Consider the following 19,068-nt stretch of genomic DNA (forward strand, 5'->3'; position numbering starts at 1 on the left):
CCCTTATGGTCACTAGTATGTAGTCTTGTTGATTTCAATGATTTTGATGTGGAGTCATGTTCTGCGAGTTTTACTTCATGTGATTATTTCCGATGTTGTGATTTCGACCATGTGTGTGTGCATACCTATAGGTTGCTAGTGGGTATTATTCCTATCTCCTAGCATGGTGGGGTGGTTCTTTTTGGAACCACATGGTCGAGTGGTAGTGCCACTTTCCATCGGGTGTGTTTGTCCCTTCTTGTGGGAGTTGGCTTCACAGGTGTTCTAGCTGAGCTTGGATTCGAGCATTTTGTTATCCAGTTGAATCTCATTTGTTATGGATCATTCTTTGTATATCATGGACCTTTTATGGTTGGTTGTAATTATTAAATTGTATGCCTTCATGGCAAGATGTAAATTGTGATGTAAACATTATATGATTTTGTCACTTAGTGATTATTGGAATGCAATGTAATTTCTACCTTATGATGCAAACAATGCATGTATGAAAATTTAATGTAATGCATATGTTTCATTTGAATATTAGATGTAATGTAATGGTTAGATTCTTAATCAATGAACTTAAGCATGTTTTCTATAATTAAGACTATTAGACGAGTTAACCATAGATTAAGTGTAATTATGTTATTAAGTTTAATCAACTTAATTGGATTAATTCTTGTTAGCGATGTCAGTGGTAAACCTAGTTAACCAAGTTGGGAAACCCTTTAGGTGTTAAGTTAAGTCTTCCGTTGTGTAATCTAACTTATGTTAACTCAATGTATCATTAAACTTATTAAGTTTAAAAAAAAAAAAATTAGTTGCACTCTTATCTAGTGATTTACTTTTATCTCTGGTAGGGCGTTACATATTTCATATTCAATAGTCATCTATAATTATCTACTATTTTGAATCTTCCTTTTTCAATATTGTTGTATGCAAAATTCAGTTGCTATAAAACAAAAATAGGTTTGCCATTCCTCCACTATAATTTACCAAGTCCAAGCTTCTTCTCTATAACAATGCTCCAAGAATAACACAATTAATTTATGTCAAATGTGATTTTTTTACAGCTATGGTGCGACCAAGATTGAATTTTGAATTAGAGTAAAAAAAAAGACAATATAAAAGAGAATAGCATAGATAGTATCAAAGAAAATATCAAAGACAACAATGAGAACAAATGACGGAAGTTGAAAGGGAAGAACAAAGAATAAGACAAAATGAAGCTAAAAGACAAATAAATGCTAAAAGAAGGGCAGATATAACAGTACAAGAATTAGAAAATCAAAATAGAGATGAATAAAATATGATTAGAAATATTCATCAACGAACATCTAGAGAGATTTCTCATTTCAAGAGAGAAGAAAGATATCAACTTGATCTACAATCAAGTGGGACACACAATCAGTCATCTAATGCAACTCCAATGGAAAATAATCCAACTATACAAAGAAATGTTGAAAACATACAAAACCAAAATGGAATGTTTGAAGCTAATTTCAAAAGATTTCAACTATAATTTTGACATCAATTGGATAGCTTAAGATTGTGAGGCATTTGTTATATTTGTCAAGAATGTTATATAGGAATCAAAGTATCTCGCACCTCTTAAGGTCTTATCTACACTAGATGTCGACAAGAGAGAGGTATTCATAGATTTTTAGCTTCAAATAATATGGATCCTGAGCCACAACCAAAGGAGCTTTCAAAACTAACTCAAGTAGAAGAAATGTTGATTGCACGTGTCAACCCGATACTACAAGTTACACATGCAATTGGTGGTCAATATAGATGCAAAAGACACACGATAAGTTTCCCACAAAACGTTGAACATGTTTCACAAATTTTGCCACATACAATAAATCATTTGTCAATCATTGTTGTTCGAAGAAGGGATCAACGTGGCACCAATTATAATTTTACAGTTAATAGAGACCGTGTGTATAAAGCACTTAAGTGTAAAGTAGAGCATGACAAGTTTTACTTTGATGTTAGAATTGATGAAAATGCTCTCAACAATCTATCAAGAGATTGTGATGAAAATATTTTCAACAAATTGAAAATAGTGCACATGGAATTTGGTTTAGAAGCAAATGAAATCATATTTGTAGGTCCAATGATGGAGACAGATGAAGGTAATATAATTGAGCACACAACATCAATGGCTTCGACACCTCCTACTATTCGCAAAGAGATGGAATTGATCCATGCATGGGTTAATATTTCTAATGCAAATCCAACAAAATTGATTGATTGGCCAAGAATCGACGCATCTCTTATAAATGAGTATGTCACATTAGGATTACTTGATATGGCATTCCCAACATTGTTTCCTGATGGATGGTGTGACTGGTTAGAACCTCGAATGAGGCGAGTGCATTTGCATGAATTTGTGAAACATCTATTGAGGTATAAAGATCATCGTTTTGGTCAACATTCAAGATTCAAATATTTTATGATGAATATGATAATGAGACATCGTGCACAAAATTCATCTACAGTATTTGTGAAAAGAAGTTTTCAAGACATGACAATCACCATTAATGAGTTGCGTCAGCATATGGAAAACACACCTCACTCTCATTTAGCTTATAAGACAATGCGATTTGGAAACAAACTCAGGGGTACAAGGTCATATTGGGCTCATTGGCATGCGAAATTGATAGACATGCTTCATCAAATTGGCTCTCCTACTATATTCTTTACATTGAGCGTTGCAGACATGTATTGGCTTGACTTGCACGCATTAATGCCAGGAACACCACCAAGGACTCCATGAGAAGCTCAAATTTGGCGAAGACAAAATGTTATAGACTATCCTTATATTGTTGCACACTACCTGCACTTAAGACATTCGATATTCATAAAAGAAATTTTAGAAAAAGGAATGAATGTTAAAGATTACTAGACTAGATACAAATGGCAACATAGGGGGTCACTGCATGTGCATGGGTTCCTTTGGATGCATGGAGCACCAAATATGGACAACATTGATTGGTCAAATGAGGAGCAGAAGAAAAATGTTGAGACTTATTTTCATTCTATTGTTCATGCATGGAATCCTAGACAAGATCCACATCAGCAAAATATGCAAGCATGCACATAAATATTTTCATATACAGAATTGATATTTGTAGCAGTGTCTCGAGTAAAATCTTTAGAAGGCCTCAGAATAATTCCACCATTCACATATGAGCGTTATGAAAAAATAAAAATCGGTAGACAACTTGCAAAGTGAAAGGCCGAAGAAGACGGATTAAAGTTTTTAGAAGATAATTGATATAATATCTCTTTTTGTTGCTATTGTTTTTAATGTTAACTTTATATCCTTTGGGTTGTTGTTTATAGGAACAACAACCTTGTTTTCCTGCTTATTAATATAGAAAACATTTGAAATTTTGTTCCAATTTCTTCTATTTTCCCTAACACCTTGTACTTTATCTATGCATGCTTCACTTTTTTTAAGTCATAATTGCTTTAAAACAAAAAATTTATATAATTACATTCTACAATTTCCGTAAAACACTCTAAATGATATATTCAACTGTTTCATATGAATATTAAATATTTCCATAGTTTGATATCTCTCAGCGTATCTTACTTAGATTTTTTTTAAATACAAGTATGCTAATTTAAATACTCTCATATAGAGACATCAACAGTTTTTCCCAAGTAAAGAAATATACTTCAAAGTTCTAGAAAAATATGTTTTTTTTTTCTAAAAATTTGCCAACAAAACACTTAAATCACCCAAAATAATAGAATTCTAATTAATTACAATTGATTCTCATTTTTTCGAATGCATTGATAAATAAAGTTATAAATTTAAATAAAAAATAACCTTTCACCAACACAACAATTTTTTAAAAGCTCATAAGTAGAATAAATTCAATGTACAAGAAATACAGAAAACATATAATATATCACATAAATCTAGGGCACAAAATCCCCAAATTGTCCAATACCAAAATCAAACTCAGCTTTCTATTACAATTTCAATTAAAACCCTCCCCTTTACAATTAAATCAAAATCTAAATAGCCTTCTTTTTGCGAACAGCAGTTACCCTTATCAATTTCACATTTTAACCACCAAAATTGTAGAGGTTTAAAATATCCTTTAAGTGATGTTTGCTTCTAGTTTCATTGAAATGCCTCAAGAGAATAAATGTCATAAAGTTAGCACCATAGAAGATTCCATTTAAAAGCACTATAAAATAAGCCCACATTCTATTTCATTGTTTTGTGAGATTCATATTCTAACTTGTTTTGGGACTCACAGTGTTCTCAATCAACAAGAAAATGAATAGATTGTTATTATGAATGCAGCCCTGGTTAATCCAAATTTGCATTAGCGGGTCAACCAAGTAGAAAGGGGAGAATATAATTTCATAGGAAATAGAATAGTGACTAGTAATAATGGATAAATAAATGATACTAGGAAGAGAAATTAATAGTGTAATAATTAAAAATAATAATTTAGAAAATGAGTAAGCATGTTACAATCATGTATAGATAAGACATGATAATGAAAAAATATGTAAAAGATGGTTCCTCTCAACATGGAAAAGATGACATCTTGGTTAAAAGTAGCACATTGGTAGATGCATGATGGTAACTGATGTGTATATTTCTTGTTTCTATTTGGGATGTTTTGGTTTGCTTAAAGTACCTAATGAAACCATTAAATTCTGAGAACACAAACACACACACATTGTTTCTATTTGGGTTGTTTTGGTTTGCATAAGGTACCTCATGAAACCATCAAATCCTAGAAAAACAACACACACGCACACACACACAGAATAAAAAATAAATTAATTACTGTACTCATAAAAATCTGATCTTAATAAAAGTATCTTGCATATATAATTTCACACTAAATAACCTAATAAACATTAACTCAACACATTTATCTACTACTTAATGTTAAATACAAATCATTAATTATTACAAACTTTATTTTTCACAATCTTTCCTTTTAGAATATCTACAAGCTAGGATGTTGTATTTTGCTTACAAAATACCATTTTCTCAACATTGATCCCAGTGCCAATGTTACTACCTAGGTGATTCTCCAAAGGGGATGCTAACAACTATGACTTATACAAGGTGTTTTAATTCAATCCATTAATCACTATAAAAGTAAGTTATTCTAAAGGCTGATAATTAAGTGCAAAATCCAAGGTCTAAATGAAAATTCAAGTCCTCACATCCAACTAGAATGTCACTATACTCACTTGATTGAAAACGAAATCCCTGAAGTAAAATCATTTGTATAGAGAATAAATTTTAGTTCTTTGGGCTTCATAGAAATAAGTTTTAGTTCTTTAGGTCATTATAGTGAAAGAGATTATCCACCAAGCTTCTTTTCAATAACATGATGCAATTACAAAATTATGGTATATATTCTTTGGAAAACTATTTGCCTTGGCTACTTGTTGGAAGCTAAAACTGACTATACTTCTTGTCTTGAATGAAGATTGAATTTTATTTTCCTATTTTTTTATATTGTATTTGAATGCAAATCATATAACTTTAAGAATATGTATGTCATTTTAAAAACAGTTAAAATGCATAATTTTAACTACAACCACCACAATTTAACAATTCAGATTTTCAAAAATGAAATTAAATCTACTCGAATACGTAGGTAACCCTCGCTTTTACAACTTGCATCCAACCTATAAAAAATAAATATAAATGACATGAGTTCATAACAAATGTCAACTTTTTTACAATTCCATTTCAATATAATTCTAAAATAAAAACTCAAGAGGAAATTGCTACCATGAAAAAATCAAATATTCATTTTGTTGAATATGACAAAAAGGACAAATCCAACTATAAAAAAATCAGCTCATAATTAAGATAATAATCTAATTGAATTAAATATATGAACATAATGCACTAATTTATAGAAACTATTTTTTTATCATTAAAAATTGTTTTGATCAGATATATTACAAAACTGAATAATACCTGTTAAAATTTCTCGTTATCATTTAACATCGTACTTTCTCCTTCTAAGATCATACTTTCTCTTTCTAGAAAGTTGTGAAGGCACTTGTGCATGCTCTTGCTGTTGCTGCTTCCGTACTTCATTACATTCTTCTTCCTTTCCGTGACTATTGTACGCACCTCATCTAGCTTTAGAAGCTCCTCTAGCTCCTTGTTTCTTTTTGCCAATTTCTCATTTTCTGATAAGAGTCGTAGATAATGCACTCTTCGCTTCATCAAGCTCATCACAATATTTATTATAAAGAGATTCCAACGAGGACGTTAATTCTCCACCAGTCTTCCAACGTGTTTCTCTGTCTTGTAGAAAAGACAAATCTTTCTCCATTTTTAATTAAGTCTGCAACCTGCAATTTAACAGCAATTGAGATGGTAAACATGAGTGCAGCTCACATCTATTGATAGCAAAATACCAATGAAATTAGCATGAAATTTTATTAATAAACAAGTATCAAAAGTTTACAACAAAGCTTGGTGTCATGTTTGAGGAGGGATTCATACGGAATTTATAATAAACTTGACATTATGTTTCAAAAAGGAATAATACAAAAAATAGAATGTTTTGCTTCGCATGCATTAAAGCACACTCGAAAGAGTTTAGAAAGGTGAATTGGCAAGCAGTATAAAGATTCGTTGTGGTTCTTCTCCTTAAAAAACAGTTCTGCTGTGGTGGGGTTCCATGGAATTTTCCTACAAACTCTGCTCATTTTTTTCATCTTGTGCAGGGCATAGTTGATAGCAGGGCACAGCTGTGCAGAATCTTGAGGTAAGTCACTTGTCATGATCTCATTGAGTTCGATTTTATGCAATCACTATGCACCTGAATTTTTTTTTTTTGATTTGCATTAGATGGAGATATTCGAATGAAATCTCATCTCAGTCGTGAAATCTTTGGTATCCCTCAAAACCCAACATTTTTAGATCCACCTTTCGTTTACTATTAATTGATTGAAAAAGCAGATACAGAGATTAGATTTGGTTCGTCTCATATAAAAACATTCTGCTGGGGTAGGCTTTCGTTAATCTTTCCTGCAAACTTGCCTATTTTTTCTCATCTGAAATTTCAACAAATATAAAATAGATGATACTAATTGACGAGAAAGCTAGGAATACCGAGCCAAAGCATGGTGTGGAACTGGGTCACCGAAGTCACTTTCTGCTGTTTAATAGGTTGATACAAATGTCAATACTACATCAAAACGATACTTGGTAGATTTGTTTGCAGACAGTAAATCTACGTATGTAATGTAATAATTATAGTTTTACTTAATATCATCATAATTTGCAAGTTTCTGTGGTTGGGTTTCTAGCATCTAGGGCTGAATTACTAGAATTCCACTTGTCTGAGGAAACTCAAAGCTTATGTGGTACCTTAATATACTCAAGGATTCAATCCTTGAATTCCATTTCAAATTTCTGTTAACTGCCAGAGCTTCATGTTAAGCGTTATACAATGTAACCTCTGCTGCACAGTTGAATCCTGTGGGAGTGAAAAAAAATGTTGATGCAAATTTAAAATTTCTTCTTTTCAATGTTTGATCAAACTGTTAAAATATGGTTTAGTTAAGGCTAAAAAAGTTGGCCATGAATCTCGTAAGCTAATAAAAACAATTGATAAAGCTCACATGACCTTTGCAAAATCAAAGCTTAGAATTCAATATTGTTGTGAACCCATAGGGATATGTACCAATAATACTTAAAACTCTCATTTTCTTAACCAAACCAAATTGTGGAAATTAGTCTAGAACCAACATTTGATAGAATTATGTAGTAGCCTTTCACATTGTTGGAGTATGTGAAAATTAAGTTCTGAACAATTCTAAACAAGGTAACCAAGGATGGTTATAGTCATGGCTCAAAACAGTCAAAAAGTTTTCCCTTAGGATTCTCTGTTCAGCCCTTGTGTTTTATTGTTCCATCCTCTTTGTTTCATGGTGGAGACAGTGCTCAAGAAGTCGGTATAGTGAAGGTTTAAATCAAGGTTACCGGGAGATGGGGGTACGGCTAATTTTCAAATATGTGAAAGAGGGGTATGGCTAAATTTCTAAAATAGGAGACAGGGGTATGGCTAATTTTCTAAAATAGAAGACGGGTACTTCGAGACGCTATTTTTCTAAATATAATTTAATAATTTTTAAAAAATATTATGACATAGAACTTTGAAAACAAGAACAGTGGTAAAGTTTAATGGTAAATTTAAAATTGAAAAAAAGTTGAAATTAAAATTGCTTATACTGCTCGTACCATAGCCAATCTAAATAGTCTGTGCATCAGGAAGTTTCTGGAGACATTTCCGGTACCAGAGATCTCTGGTACGCATCTCAAGGGTAGGAGACGCATCTCCTGGTAACATAGGTTTAAATAAATATCATTGTCTTGATAGACAAAAGCTTTCAAAACCAATAATAAGTAAATCTTTCATACGTTCAACCAAGCCAAATTTTGGAAATTAGTCTGGAGGCAACATTTTGCAGTATTTCTGCATATGTGAAATTTTCTCCAGGATAAGTACATTGTCAACTAAAGAAAACGAGTTATATGCTAACAAACTATTTAAGCAAGATCTTGGAGTAGTCTTTAACATAGTTCTATAAGTATGTGTGTGATGTCCCCATCCATATGCTAGAACTCTAGAACAAAACAACTAAAGGAGACTTCCTTGTATTATCTTTATAGATGATACAAGGCACAAATGAACTCTTACAAAGATATATGACGAAGGAAACAATTAAGATACTCTCATTAAATATGAGACTATAATTAATAAAGATTATAGATATGAAGACAACACATATTTCAAATGCGATAATTATGATGAAGAGCCATCCATCAGATCAGATCAGAACTGTTCTTAAGTTCCAAGCAGTAACATCTTTGTTCTTGGTGATATCCATGGGTGAAGTGCTTAATATAAGATGTCACAGTAACCAGTCAGCAATCATGATAAGCGATAAAGTTCTACAGGGAGATTAGGTTGGTGATAACCGACCGATATAATTGTTGAGCGCAAACATTATGGTGAGTCATGTTAACATTGTGAGGGGATTATTTCCTTTCTTACTTCTCTTCCATACTTGGATCGCTCTATCGAGCAGTGGCCTTCTCAAGGCAACTCGGTTGGTTACATCTAAACAACAAATCTCCAAGATAGCAACAAACAAAATAAAATAAGGAACGATTCATTATAAGGCAAGGCAACGATCAACAAAGACAGTAATTAAAGTCTGAGATATCGCTTAAGGGAAACAATTACGGTCATAGTGATCATTGGTAGTGATCACAATTGGAAGCAACGCCTTATGTAAGTAACAGCGATTAATTGTAAAACAAAGATGTAAGTATATTAAGACAGCAATCAACATCAAGTAAGGAGGACGATCATATGCATTGTATGCCGACTACATGGAGGAAAGCGACTTGCAGAGTTTATGATTCAAACGAACTGATTTGTAATTAAGGATCTCAGTATTAGCAACTCAAACAAATATTAATCCGATACTGCAATGACAACTGGCTTAAGGTGGCGGTTTATTTAGTAGTTACGATTCACATTGAAAAGGGCTCAGTGCAGAAATACAATTTGTGAAGGGATAGTTTAATATTCTAATCAATAAACACAATGTGGTAATGATTAAATGATGCATGTTAATAAAGCAGTAAATAAACGAGAGTTATCATAAAAATAGTAATGTTTATAAAAAGGAAACAACAATTAATTTGTGAAAGGTTACGAACCTTTTCACAAAGATAATATAAATGGTTTACCTCCTTTCATTAAGAGACACTTGAAATATATTAATGGAAGAGAAGGATTCAAGTTAGAAAGTGGGGGTGTGTTGGAATATATGGTATGTGTTTTAATAGGCAAAAATATATGCACTGCGGAACACTAATCAGGAGATGGGTTGCAGAATTAATACAGAAAAGTATGAGATCATTATTTCAGATTTATCGAGAAGAATGTGAGGAGTTCATAACAGATTTCTATGAGGCATTGTGGCTGATTTATAAAGAATGTATAACAGATTTAAGACGAAAGTATTGTTGCAGACTTATACTAGATTTACAGTGAAGTTTTGTTAAGAAGCAGTTTGTTTAAGGAAAAGCTATCAAGATAAGTTGTGTTTTCCAAATTGTTCTCAGAATTTTAAGTTAAATGTTATAACGAAATGTGTTCAGTTTTGATAGAACTATGTTTATTAATGTATTGCAACTCTCATTTTAAGTCAAAATTGTTGTTTCAGGATTAAAGTATGGTAAATCCCAGAAGGGGACATTACAATGTGCAAATAAAGTCTGGATAATTCCTAACCAGATGACGATAGTCATGGCCCAAAAAAATAAAAAAATTTCCCCTTGCATTTTATTGTTGCATCATTTCTTGTTTCATGGTGAAGGCATTACAGAAGACAGCATGGACTGCTTTGGTTTGCTCTTAATGCTCGACACAATATACTGGGTTGTGATTCTCATTCCATTATGCTTTCTTACAATGCTTCTCTTTTGCAATATTTTTAAAAAACAGAGATAAGATCAGCAAGCTGAAATTTTGCTAAATGATTTGGTTTGAATAAGATGTTTAAATGATACCCACAAGCAGTGGCAATTATAGAACAGGGAAATAATTTTCTCAAAAATTTGAGTTAGCTGCAGACTCTTTATTTTACTTCATAGTTTGGTTGGATTGACTTAGTAAGGTTAGAGATTTATCTAGCAGAGTCGCAAGCCTTCTCAACACTTCCCTTACATTTTTTTTTGTTACCTTCAGAAACTTTTCCTTTGAAAGAATCATGCATAAGGGGGATAATACGTGCATTATATAAGCTATATACATCATGTAAGTATATGTAAAAAGGGCTTGCAGAGATGATTAGCAGATTATGTAAAAGGAAATGATATTTTATATGCACTATCTAAATCATTAATTAAAGCCAAAGCCAAGGCAAAGTGGTTCTTTTTTTTAATACATTTTACAGAATTGTATGTAATAATTTTTGGCTGCAGCAAAATAAGGCAAATAAGGCAACTGTACATTCAAGAGAAAAGAGGCATTATTGGGTGCATGTCCACACATTTCTCTGCATCTTCACTAGATAAATTAGGCACGAAATAAATAGCTCCAGTGACAGAGCATTGATTAGAAATGTCATTAATAGTGCAAATGCACTTTCTATAAAGAAATATTTGCAAGCTAACTATCATTGTGAATAACAATAATAGAAACAGCTCATTAATAACGTGGCTAGAATTCATCTTTTTCATCCACCTCAATACATGAATTAAACTTCCATTGATTTTAGAGACGGGCAGAAAAATTTCCTTGAAAGGACAAGGCTTTGAGGATCCCCAAAACCTCTCAAACTTGTTTATAAGGGAAAATACATTTTCACTGTTCAAGTAAAATTATTGTACACCTAATAATCAAGAATCAAATTAAAAGGTAGGCAACTGACAAGATTACAAGAAGACAAAGCTATAATTAGATAACACCCCTTTCATGTATAGTGGCATAATTGCTTCTAGCGGTGATAATTACATTTCTCATTAAGATACAGTTTAGGATTATGGTTTGTAATAATTATGACCAATTTATATTTCAATCAGAAGCTTCAAAAATCAAAAATCAGGAGCAGAAGATAACAACGAAGTAAAAAAGCACAACTATGTGTCAATGTCTGTATTGGGGCCTAGATTCTTCTAAAATTATAAATTACAAGGTAAATGCATACAAAAGTAATGAAATTTTTTTGTTTTGAATTTCCAGTTAAAATTGCCTTGCAGTGTTTAAATCAAGGTAAGAAAACATCACTTCAGTGAGAAGACATGACAACTCACTTTGCATGCAACACCAGTTATATGATAAGGCCCAAACTAATTCTAACTAAATCAGTGCCTCTAAATGTCAGAGGTTGATTGCCAAAATAGGTCATGATTACTACACAGAGAAGAATGGTATTTTAGACCCATCTTGCTTTTCTAAAATCTACTGGATTCAAAATTTGAGCAATCTATAAGACCGTTGAAATACACAGCTAGCCACTTTTGTCAGTGACTTTGTAATGTTTGTGGTCCTAAAAAGCTTGTAAAAGAGCAATTACGAAATAACAGTTCCAAGTGAGATCAAGGTTTTGAACTTTGTGGATGCAGCAATAATATGCATGCTCTACTTCTTGTCACATGTGAATCTCGTTGTGTACTTGACTCTAAACTGCTTATGACATTGGAAATTGTTTTGGCAAATTTTTCTTAAGCCCTACTTTATATTTGTTAAATTATAATTATTGTTAATTCCTCTTGCAGGGAGGATATGTTGATTGCCGCCATGGACTTTGGCAAGTCCAACGAATATTAGCTATATCGAGGGAAATAGGCAATTTACACATGAAAGATTATACTTTTGCTGAACCACACACCAAAAAGACTGAAATTGAATCTGATTGCAAGTTTTTAATTATGGCATCAGATGGCCTATTGGATAAGGTATGTTTTCCAGCACTTGAATACAACATTTTCATAGGGATTTTTGTTAGAAACCTTATAAATTTTTCTGCTATAGCAATTAGCTCACGATATTTTTCTGTATTTTTCAGGTCACCAATCAAGAGGCAGTAGACGTTGCCAGACCTTCCTGTATAGGGGAGAAGCCAAGTGTTGAACCTTTTGAGCATGTGAAAGCAGAAGAGTTATTAGTAGAGAATTCCAGTTTGGCCTTTTGTAGAGCTGTCAGTAGCCAGAGGATCTCTAGACGACATTAAGTGTGATGATAGTACAACTTCGGTATTTCTGTAAGAGAATGGACTAAATTGTGGATAATGAAGCGAGGGAAGTATTAAAGCTGAAATTGTTCGTCAAAAACACAGGATGAAAAGAAAAACAAAGCAACAGAAGCCAGGAAATTCCAAAATTCTGTATACAATTCACCATTAACAATTCAGTCTGGATGCATTCATCTTCCCTTATTTTGTTTTATGGAAGATACCAAGAACCTACTTTTGTACAACAAGAAGAAACCAACTGATTCAATAATGCTGTTTTGCACTTTTTCTTCCAACAGTTCTAATCTCCATGTATAAAACAATATTTCTTAGTGTTGCAGCTGCCACATTGATTTAAGAAGAGGCGGCCCTGCATTTGGTCTTCTAACCTATCTGATATGTTTAATGCTAACCAAATGGAGGAATAAAAAATATCCTTTTTAGATCAAATAGCTCATTGGAACACTGCCAACTTTTCTTTTTCCTTTGTATCCTGAGTGCAAACTTAATTCGCAGGCTAGACCTAAAACATAGAGTAGAGGTAATTAAATTTGGATGTGAAGGGTGCTTATATAGGCCTGCAAATCAGATTGCAGTTTTTCCTTCTAAGCAAGCACATCATCACAAAATAGATGGGGTTGGCTTATCTTACTGAGCAGTAATTTCCCCTCATCCATAGCATCTCTTATGTCTTTCTGCTCTTTCTGAAGTTCACACCGGAGCTTGTTTAATTTCTTCACTAAGGCAGTGTTTAGTGCCTTGTGATGCTTCTTCTGTGCGTTAGCTTTAGCCGCATCTTCTAGGCATTGTACCTGGTCCTCTACGACCGCGCATAAAAGTTTCAGTTGTGCCAGAGAGGAATCGGTACTGGGGAGGTTGGTATCGGGAATCAAACTGGTAAGAGTTTCAACCGCAATTTGAATAACATCTTGCTCCTTCTTCCTCCTTATTGCTTCCAGTCGCTCTTGGGCAAGCTTAATGCTTTGTAGTAGCTTCGATTCATTTGCAGATTGGAGGTCAATAGGACTGGTGATGTCAGCCGGTTTGGCTTGACCACCGGTTGCCTTTGGGGTCTCCACTTGTGTGCTCTTTGCTGCTTCCTCCTTCTCTTTGGCTCTTAGCTTTTCCTCTTCTGCCTTCTTTTGCTCCTCTTCTTCTTTCTTTCTCTTCTCTTCTTCCTTCTTTCTGTCTTCTTCTTTCTATTTTTCTTCTTCTTTCTTCTTCTCCCCTTCCTGTTTCCTTTTCTCTTCTTCCTTTTTCCTTTTCTCTTCCTCTTTTCTCTTTACCTCTTCTTGTTTCTTCTTTTCTTCTTCTTTTCTCTTCTCCTCTTCCTTTTTCTTCTTCTCTTCTTCTTTTCTCTTCTCCTCTTCCTCCTATTTCTTCTTCTCTTTGTCAGCCTTTTCTTTGTCCTGTTTCTCCTTTTTTGCCTTTTCTTTTTCCAGTTTTTCCTTGTCCACTCTCTCTTTATCAGCCTTTTCCTTTGGTGCATCTAGAGTGATATTTGCACCATCCAAAGCATCAACGTCAATAGAGTCCATTTGTTCAGTGACTAGTTCTCCTTTACTATCATATACCTCATCAGTTTTTCGGTTTCCAGTTCTTGCTCAACCTTCTTGTTGGCTTCAGACACTTGGTGCAATCTCAGAGCGGCTTGGGCATGAGAGTGAGTATCTTTTACCACTTCAGGAACTTTCCCTTCTAGTAACAAGAGTTTCCTTCTTCTCATGAAGAAGAGGCCTTTGTATTTATCCATAACTTCATAAAGTTCTGAATTTGACACATCAGGAAAATATTGTGCAAATATTTCCTCTCTTATTTTATGTTTTTTTTCTATGGCAATGCACCATTTATTATCTAAAGAATTATATAAAGAATCTGGTGTCACAAATTTAATTTGTGATGGCGACCGGTCATTAATACATAAATATTGAATGACTTCCTGTTCAACTTCCTCTTTCTCATTGTCATTGAAATCATCAAAACATTCTTTCAAGTCACTAAGCAATTTTCTTCTTATGTTCTTGATAGTCCTTTGACAATGTGTCAATGGTTTGTAAGAAGATATATCAATATTTATCGATGCAGATGAGGCAGGTTCATTGCCAGTTGTCTTTGATTCTTCCTGGTTTGCCTAGTCTTCTTAGGCTGCACTTCAGGTTCTGTATCCTCAGAATTTGGTGAGTTGATCTTGCTCCTCCGCTTTCTTTCAAAAACCTTGGCCGGTGCATCTTCCGGTTTCTTCTTGGTCGGTGACCGCTTGGTCACTTTAGGACTTGCTGAAGTAACCGGTGCCAATACCAATGGCACTACCTTTCCCTTCTTCACTGAAGGTTCTTCAATCGATTTAATCCTTTCCAAGTATGTGTTGGTTCTCTTCTTCTTAGGATCAAGAGGTGAGGCAAGTAGGGTAGAGGCATACCCATCTAGCATGTCATACATCACCTCATATCCCATCGGTTCTACTTCCTTCTGTCTGGGCTCCACCGCCTCCATTATGTACTCATCTAATTTTATGGTAAAGCAGACGTCCTCTTCATATTTCTTAACAATGTCTCCAACTATTCTCACCCTCTGGCTCATCTTCCGCTTGAATTCATCAAAGTATTTATTCAAGACTTCTGGAGATCCGGTTCCCACAGCTTGAAGACTTTCTTTGATTTGTTTGGTGACCGGTTGGTCAGCAGACCATTGAATATCACCGACTCTCAGGAAATAGCCTTGAAAGTAGAAAAATAGGCCGACCAAAAGTTGTCCAAACCTGAATATTAAGGCACTATCCTTTTTGATGGACTTTAAGTTCAATAGAAGTTGTTTTTGCAGACAGGTACACCGATCAAATGAGGCATCTTCCTTGATCATTCTATAGGCGGCATTCACCGTAGCAGCAGGGACATAGTTGATTTTGCTAGCATAGAACGTCTGGTATCCTATCACCATACAAGCATACTTGACCACATCGTCCTTGATGGTATTGACAGTCATTCCCCGTTGGTCGCTCATAGAATTGGTGAGCTTGGTCATTTCTGTCTTAATAACTTTTCTTAGGGCTGGCACTTCTCCAACGTTACAGAAACGGGTGACGACATGAATCGCTTCCGGTGTGATGTCATGTGTCTGCTCAAGATATATTTTGTCACCATGCACTCTGCTTAGGATGATGCGGATGTGATCTTCTATGAATTCTTCAAGAAAATAGACCACATTGTGAAGTTTCTTCTTTTCCAGGATGTTGTATTCAGGCTTGATCTTCTTATCATCTCCACAAAATAAACCTAACTATGAATGGATCATTAGGGATCCTAGGTCTTCAATTTTACAATCAATATAATATGAAATTCCTTCCTCAACTATAACACTAGCAGGTATCTGGGATAGAGCATTGTATTTCATCTTCCTTTGTATGAAATTTGTTGAATCAATACGTGCACTTGAATTGGAGTGCAAAGCAGAAGCCATGACAAACAAAGAAATTTGAAAAATACCTTCGCGAATTGAGATTTCAGGCTTTAACACCATAGCTAGCAACACGCCACTTCGATCGCTTGGAACATCGCTTAGTGTTCTTCACTTGACTGATTGATATTTTCTCCGGATTCTACTTCAATGTTTTTGAAATCTCTCTAAATCGCAAAACAAATCGCCTTTGGTTGCTCTGCACTTGAGAATTTCTTCGCTCGCAAATTGATGAGTGAAAATGACTTGAAAATCCCTTTTAAACAAATTCTTCACCTACCATAATAAATGCTCCACCATTAGGGCATAAACCCTAATTTTGCCTTTTACTGTTTTTAGTCTTTTGTCGATTGACAGGTAACGCAAACCGGTTAAGGTCTTTTACCAGTGTAAACCGAGGGTTCAAAATATTTCACCGATTCGCTCCCCCTAAGTCTTTCAGAAGCTTAGTTTGCCGATTCAGAGATTTCCACACCAGGTGCAGAAACCGGTTCTTCTTGTGACACTTCTTCTGGTTTCCTTTTCCAGGTTTTTTTCATATCTGCTTGAACAGTTTCAACATCAATCCTTCCTTCCGGAGTGACCGGTATATCATCTGATATGTTCTTTCTCATCCTGTAGATTCCAGCAGTGTGACCCGGTTTGTTGTAATGATAGTAAACCATTCCAGGTGCTCTCCAAGGTCCATTCTTCATGTTTCCATTCTTCCTTCTGCATGTTGCAGCAGTGTGACCTCTACCATGACAGATCATACAGGTTGCTTTGCAATCGGTTGTCGATTGATAGCCACCACCACCTGACTCATGGTCATAGGCATTATACCGGTTTGGATTCTGGTTCTCAGAAGATTCAGGAAAAGCTCCTTGACTCCTTTGAGGATATCTTCCAGTGTTGTGTATAACAGACCTGCATTCAAATGCTCTATGCCCAAACTTGTTGCATGCATAATAGTTTCCATTGAATCTATTCGATCTAGGCTTGTCGTTTAAGAAATAAGGAAAGTTATTATAGGAATTATTTCTACACACATTAGCAGTATGTCCTTCCTTTAGACAATTAAAGAAAACAGGTTTGAACTTTTTCTTACCTTTATCCTTTGATGTCGGTTGCTTCTTTGATGCTCCATCTTTTGTTCCAGAGGTCTCACCTTCATCATGACTGGAAAAACCAGGTCCAGTGGTATTCTTTACTGGTTTTGCTGATTCAAGATTTTGTTCTAGCTTAACAGTACTCTTATTGAATTTGGCGAGTATTTCCTTTGACTCACTGAGTTCCTTGGAAATAGTAGCATTGGATTCCTTCAAAGTTGCATTCTCAGAAATAGCCATGTTTAGTTCACCTTGCATTTCTTCTTTTTCCACTTTGCTGTCTTGGAGATGAGCGGTAAGGGCACTGATTTCTTGTTTCAGCTTGGAGATCTCATGATCTTTGTCTTTTACCAGATCTTCAGCTTTCCTCTAATTTTCAAGATCTTGACACATTCTGATAGTCAGTCCTTCCAGTTCCCTTCTCAGGCTGGCATTAGACTCATCCAATTTTTCAACTTCTTCAACTAGAGCTTCCATGTCCGCTTCATCAGAAAAACTGTTTTCAATAAGCTCCATCAGTTTCTCAGCATGCTCTCTTCTTTTTGCCAGAGAGGCCTTATATTTGACTTTGAGATCATCAAAGGCTCTCTCAGTCTGAGTGAGACGATGAGTAAGTTCCCTCACAGTGTATTCCCCCATATCGCCTTCCCAGTGGTTAAACTTATAGAAAGGTTGGCTCTGATACCAATTGATGAATACTAAGAGGGGGGATGAATTAGTATACCAAAAATTATTGATCCCAAACACTTAAACAATTTAACAATCAACCGGTATAACAGATTTACTAACAAACCGATTAAAACAAATGCAAACCAAACAACAAATAACACATTCACCCACAGGAGCACAATCACCATAACACAAGAGATTTGACGTGAAAACCCAAATGGAAAAAACCACGGTGAGATGAAACCCACAAGTAACTATCTACAAAATAGTAACCAGACCAGTTAAGGTCATATAATGTTCTTTACCAGAATAGATCATGTTAGGAATCTCAATCTCTGTTAGGAGATAAGTCCGATTAAAGACTACCTTGTGAGAGGATTTCAGATCCACAATTGTGAACCACCTTATTAGAGGATTTACAAAGGCTTTACCAGGCCTACCAAGTTAAGGGTTTCACACTTGCCGAAGATGTGAGTAATCAACAAGTGAGTGATCTAAATACTAGCACAGTATGCTTGGTTAGATCCTTGATAGCTCATTGTTAATGCATTTCAGCATTACTTCAGTCTTCAATATCTCCACACTATGTATCTTCACACATACCTAATCTTCTCTGCTATGATCGCACATACAAAAACCTCATTAATCACCTTAAACCCTAACAACAACTAAAACCTTAGACATGATGTCCTTATAAAGGAATCTGATTTCATGTCGGTCCAATAGGATTACATTGTAAGTTCCTAGGTTCAATGCATCTAGACACATTTGGTAACACGACACAGAATCACCGCCAAAGTGTCGGTGGATTATAACTCATCACAAAAATACCGGTTCATACATTTTAATTGATTACCGGTTGTCAAAATGATAGTTGTTGCTTTAGTTCCTTCGTATTGCTTGAGATCCTTGAACCGCTTGAGGTCTTCATACTGCTTTGGGTCTTCATATCGCTTGAGATCGGTAAAGCACTTTCTGCAAAACACCGATAGTCTAAAAACTATAATACATAATACCGGTTGGAACAAATACTGGTTGAGCATAACTCATACATACAAAAAGTGATCTCAAAGCAAGTGTGCGTCCATCAATGACAATCACAACA

The 19,068-nt window shown here is 34.7% G+C and overlaps 2 protein-coding genes and 1 long non-coding RNA gene across 3 annotated transcripts; 2 read left to right on the forward strand and 1 right to left on the reverse strand.

The window, feature by feature from the left end:
* Positions 1-1,657: 1,657 nt before the first annotated feature.
* On the forward strand, positions 1,658-2,761 carry LOC131042550 (uncharacterized). The gene has a single exon (XM_057975867.2). It carries the CDS (start codon positions 1,658-1,660, stop codon positions 2,759-2,761), a length of 1,104 nt encoding a protein of 367 aa, XP_057831850.2.
* Positions 2,762-5,333: 2,572 nt separating this feature from the next.
* Positions 5,334-6,341, reverse strand: LOC131042555 (uncharacterized). Its single transcript, XR_009372452.1, has 2 exons — positions 5,963-6,341; positions 5,334-5,664 (listed from the first exon to the last, which is right to left on the reverse strand). It is a non-coding gene; the product is annotated as an uncharacterized LOC131042555 (long non-coding RNA).
* A 4,045-nt stretch (positions 6,342-10,386) lies between these two features.
* Positions 10,387-12,753, forward strand: LOC131042551 (probable protein phosphatase 2C 30). The gene is made up of 3 exons (XM_057975868.2): positions 10,387-10,425; positions 12,299-12,478; positions 12,589-12,753. The coding sequence occupies exons 1-3, from the start codon at positions 10,387-10,389 to the stop codon at positions 12,751-12,753; spliced, it is 384 nt and encodes a 127-aa protein (XP_057831851.2).
* The last annotated feature ends 6,315 nt before the right edge of the window (positions 12,754-19,068 follow it).

The sequence above is a fragment of the Cryptomeria japonica genome, chromosome 5 (assembly GCF_030272615.1).
Source record: "Cryptomeria japonica chromosome 5, Sugi_1.0, whole genome shotgun sequence".
NCBI lineage: Eukaryota > Viridiplantae > Streptophyta > Pinopsida > Cupressales > Cupressaceae > Cryptomeria > Cryptomeria japonica.

Bases quoted from the DNA above. Each gene is read 5' to 3' on its own strand.
- LOC131042550 (XM_057975867.2), top strand. From the start codon at position 1,658: ATGGATCCTGAGCCACAACCAAAGGAGCTTTCAAAACTAACTCAAGTA.
- LOC131042551 (XM_057975868.2), top strand. From the start codon at position 10,387: ATGGTGAAGGCATTACAGAAGACAGCATGGACTGCTTTG. The intron at 10,426-12,298 runs GTTTGCTCTTAA...TTCCTCTTGCAG, and splicing joins AGACAGCATGGACTGCTTTG to GGAGGATATGTTGATTGCCG. The intron at 12,479-12,588 runs GTATGTTTTCCA...TGTATTTTTCAG, and splicing joins CAGATGGCCTATTGGATAAG to GTCACCAATCAAGAGGCAGT.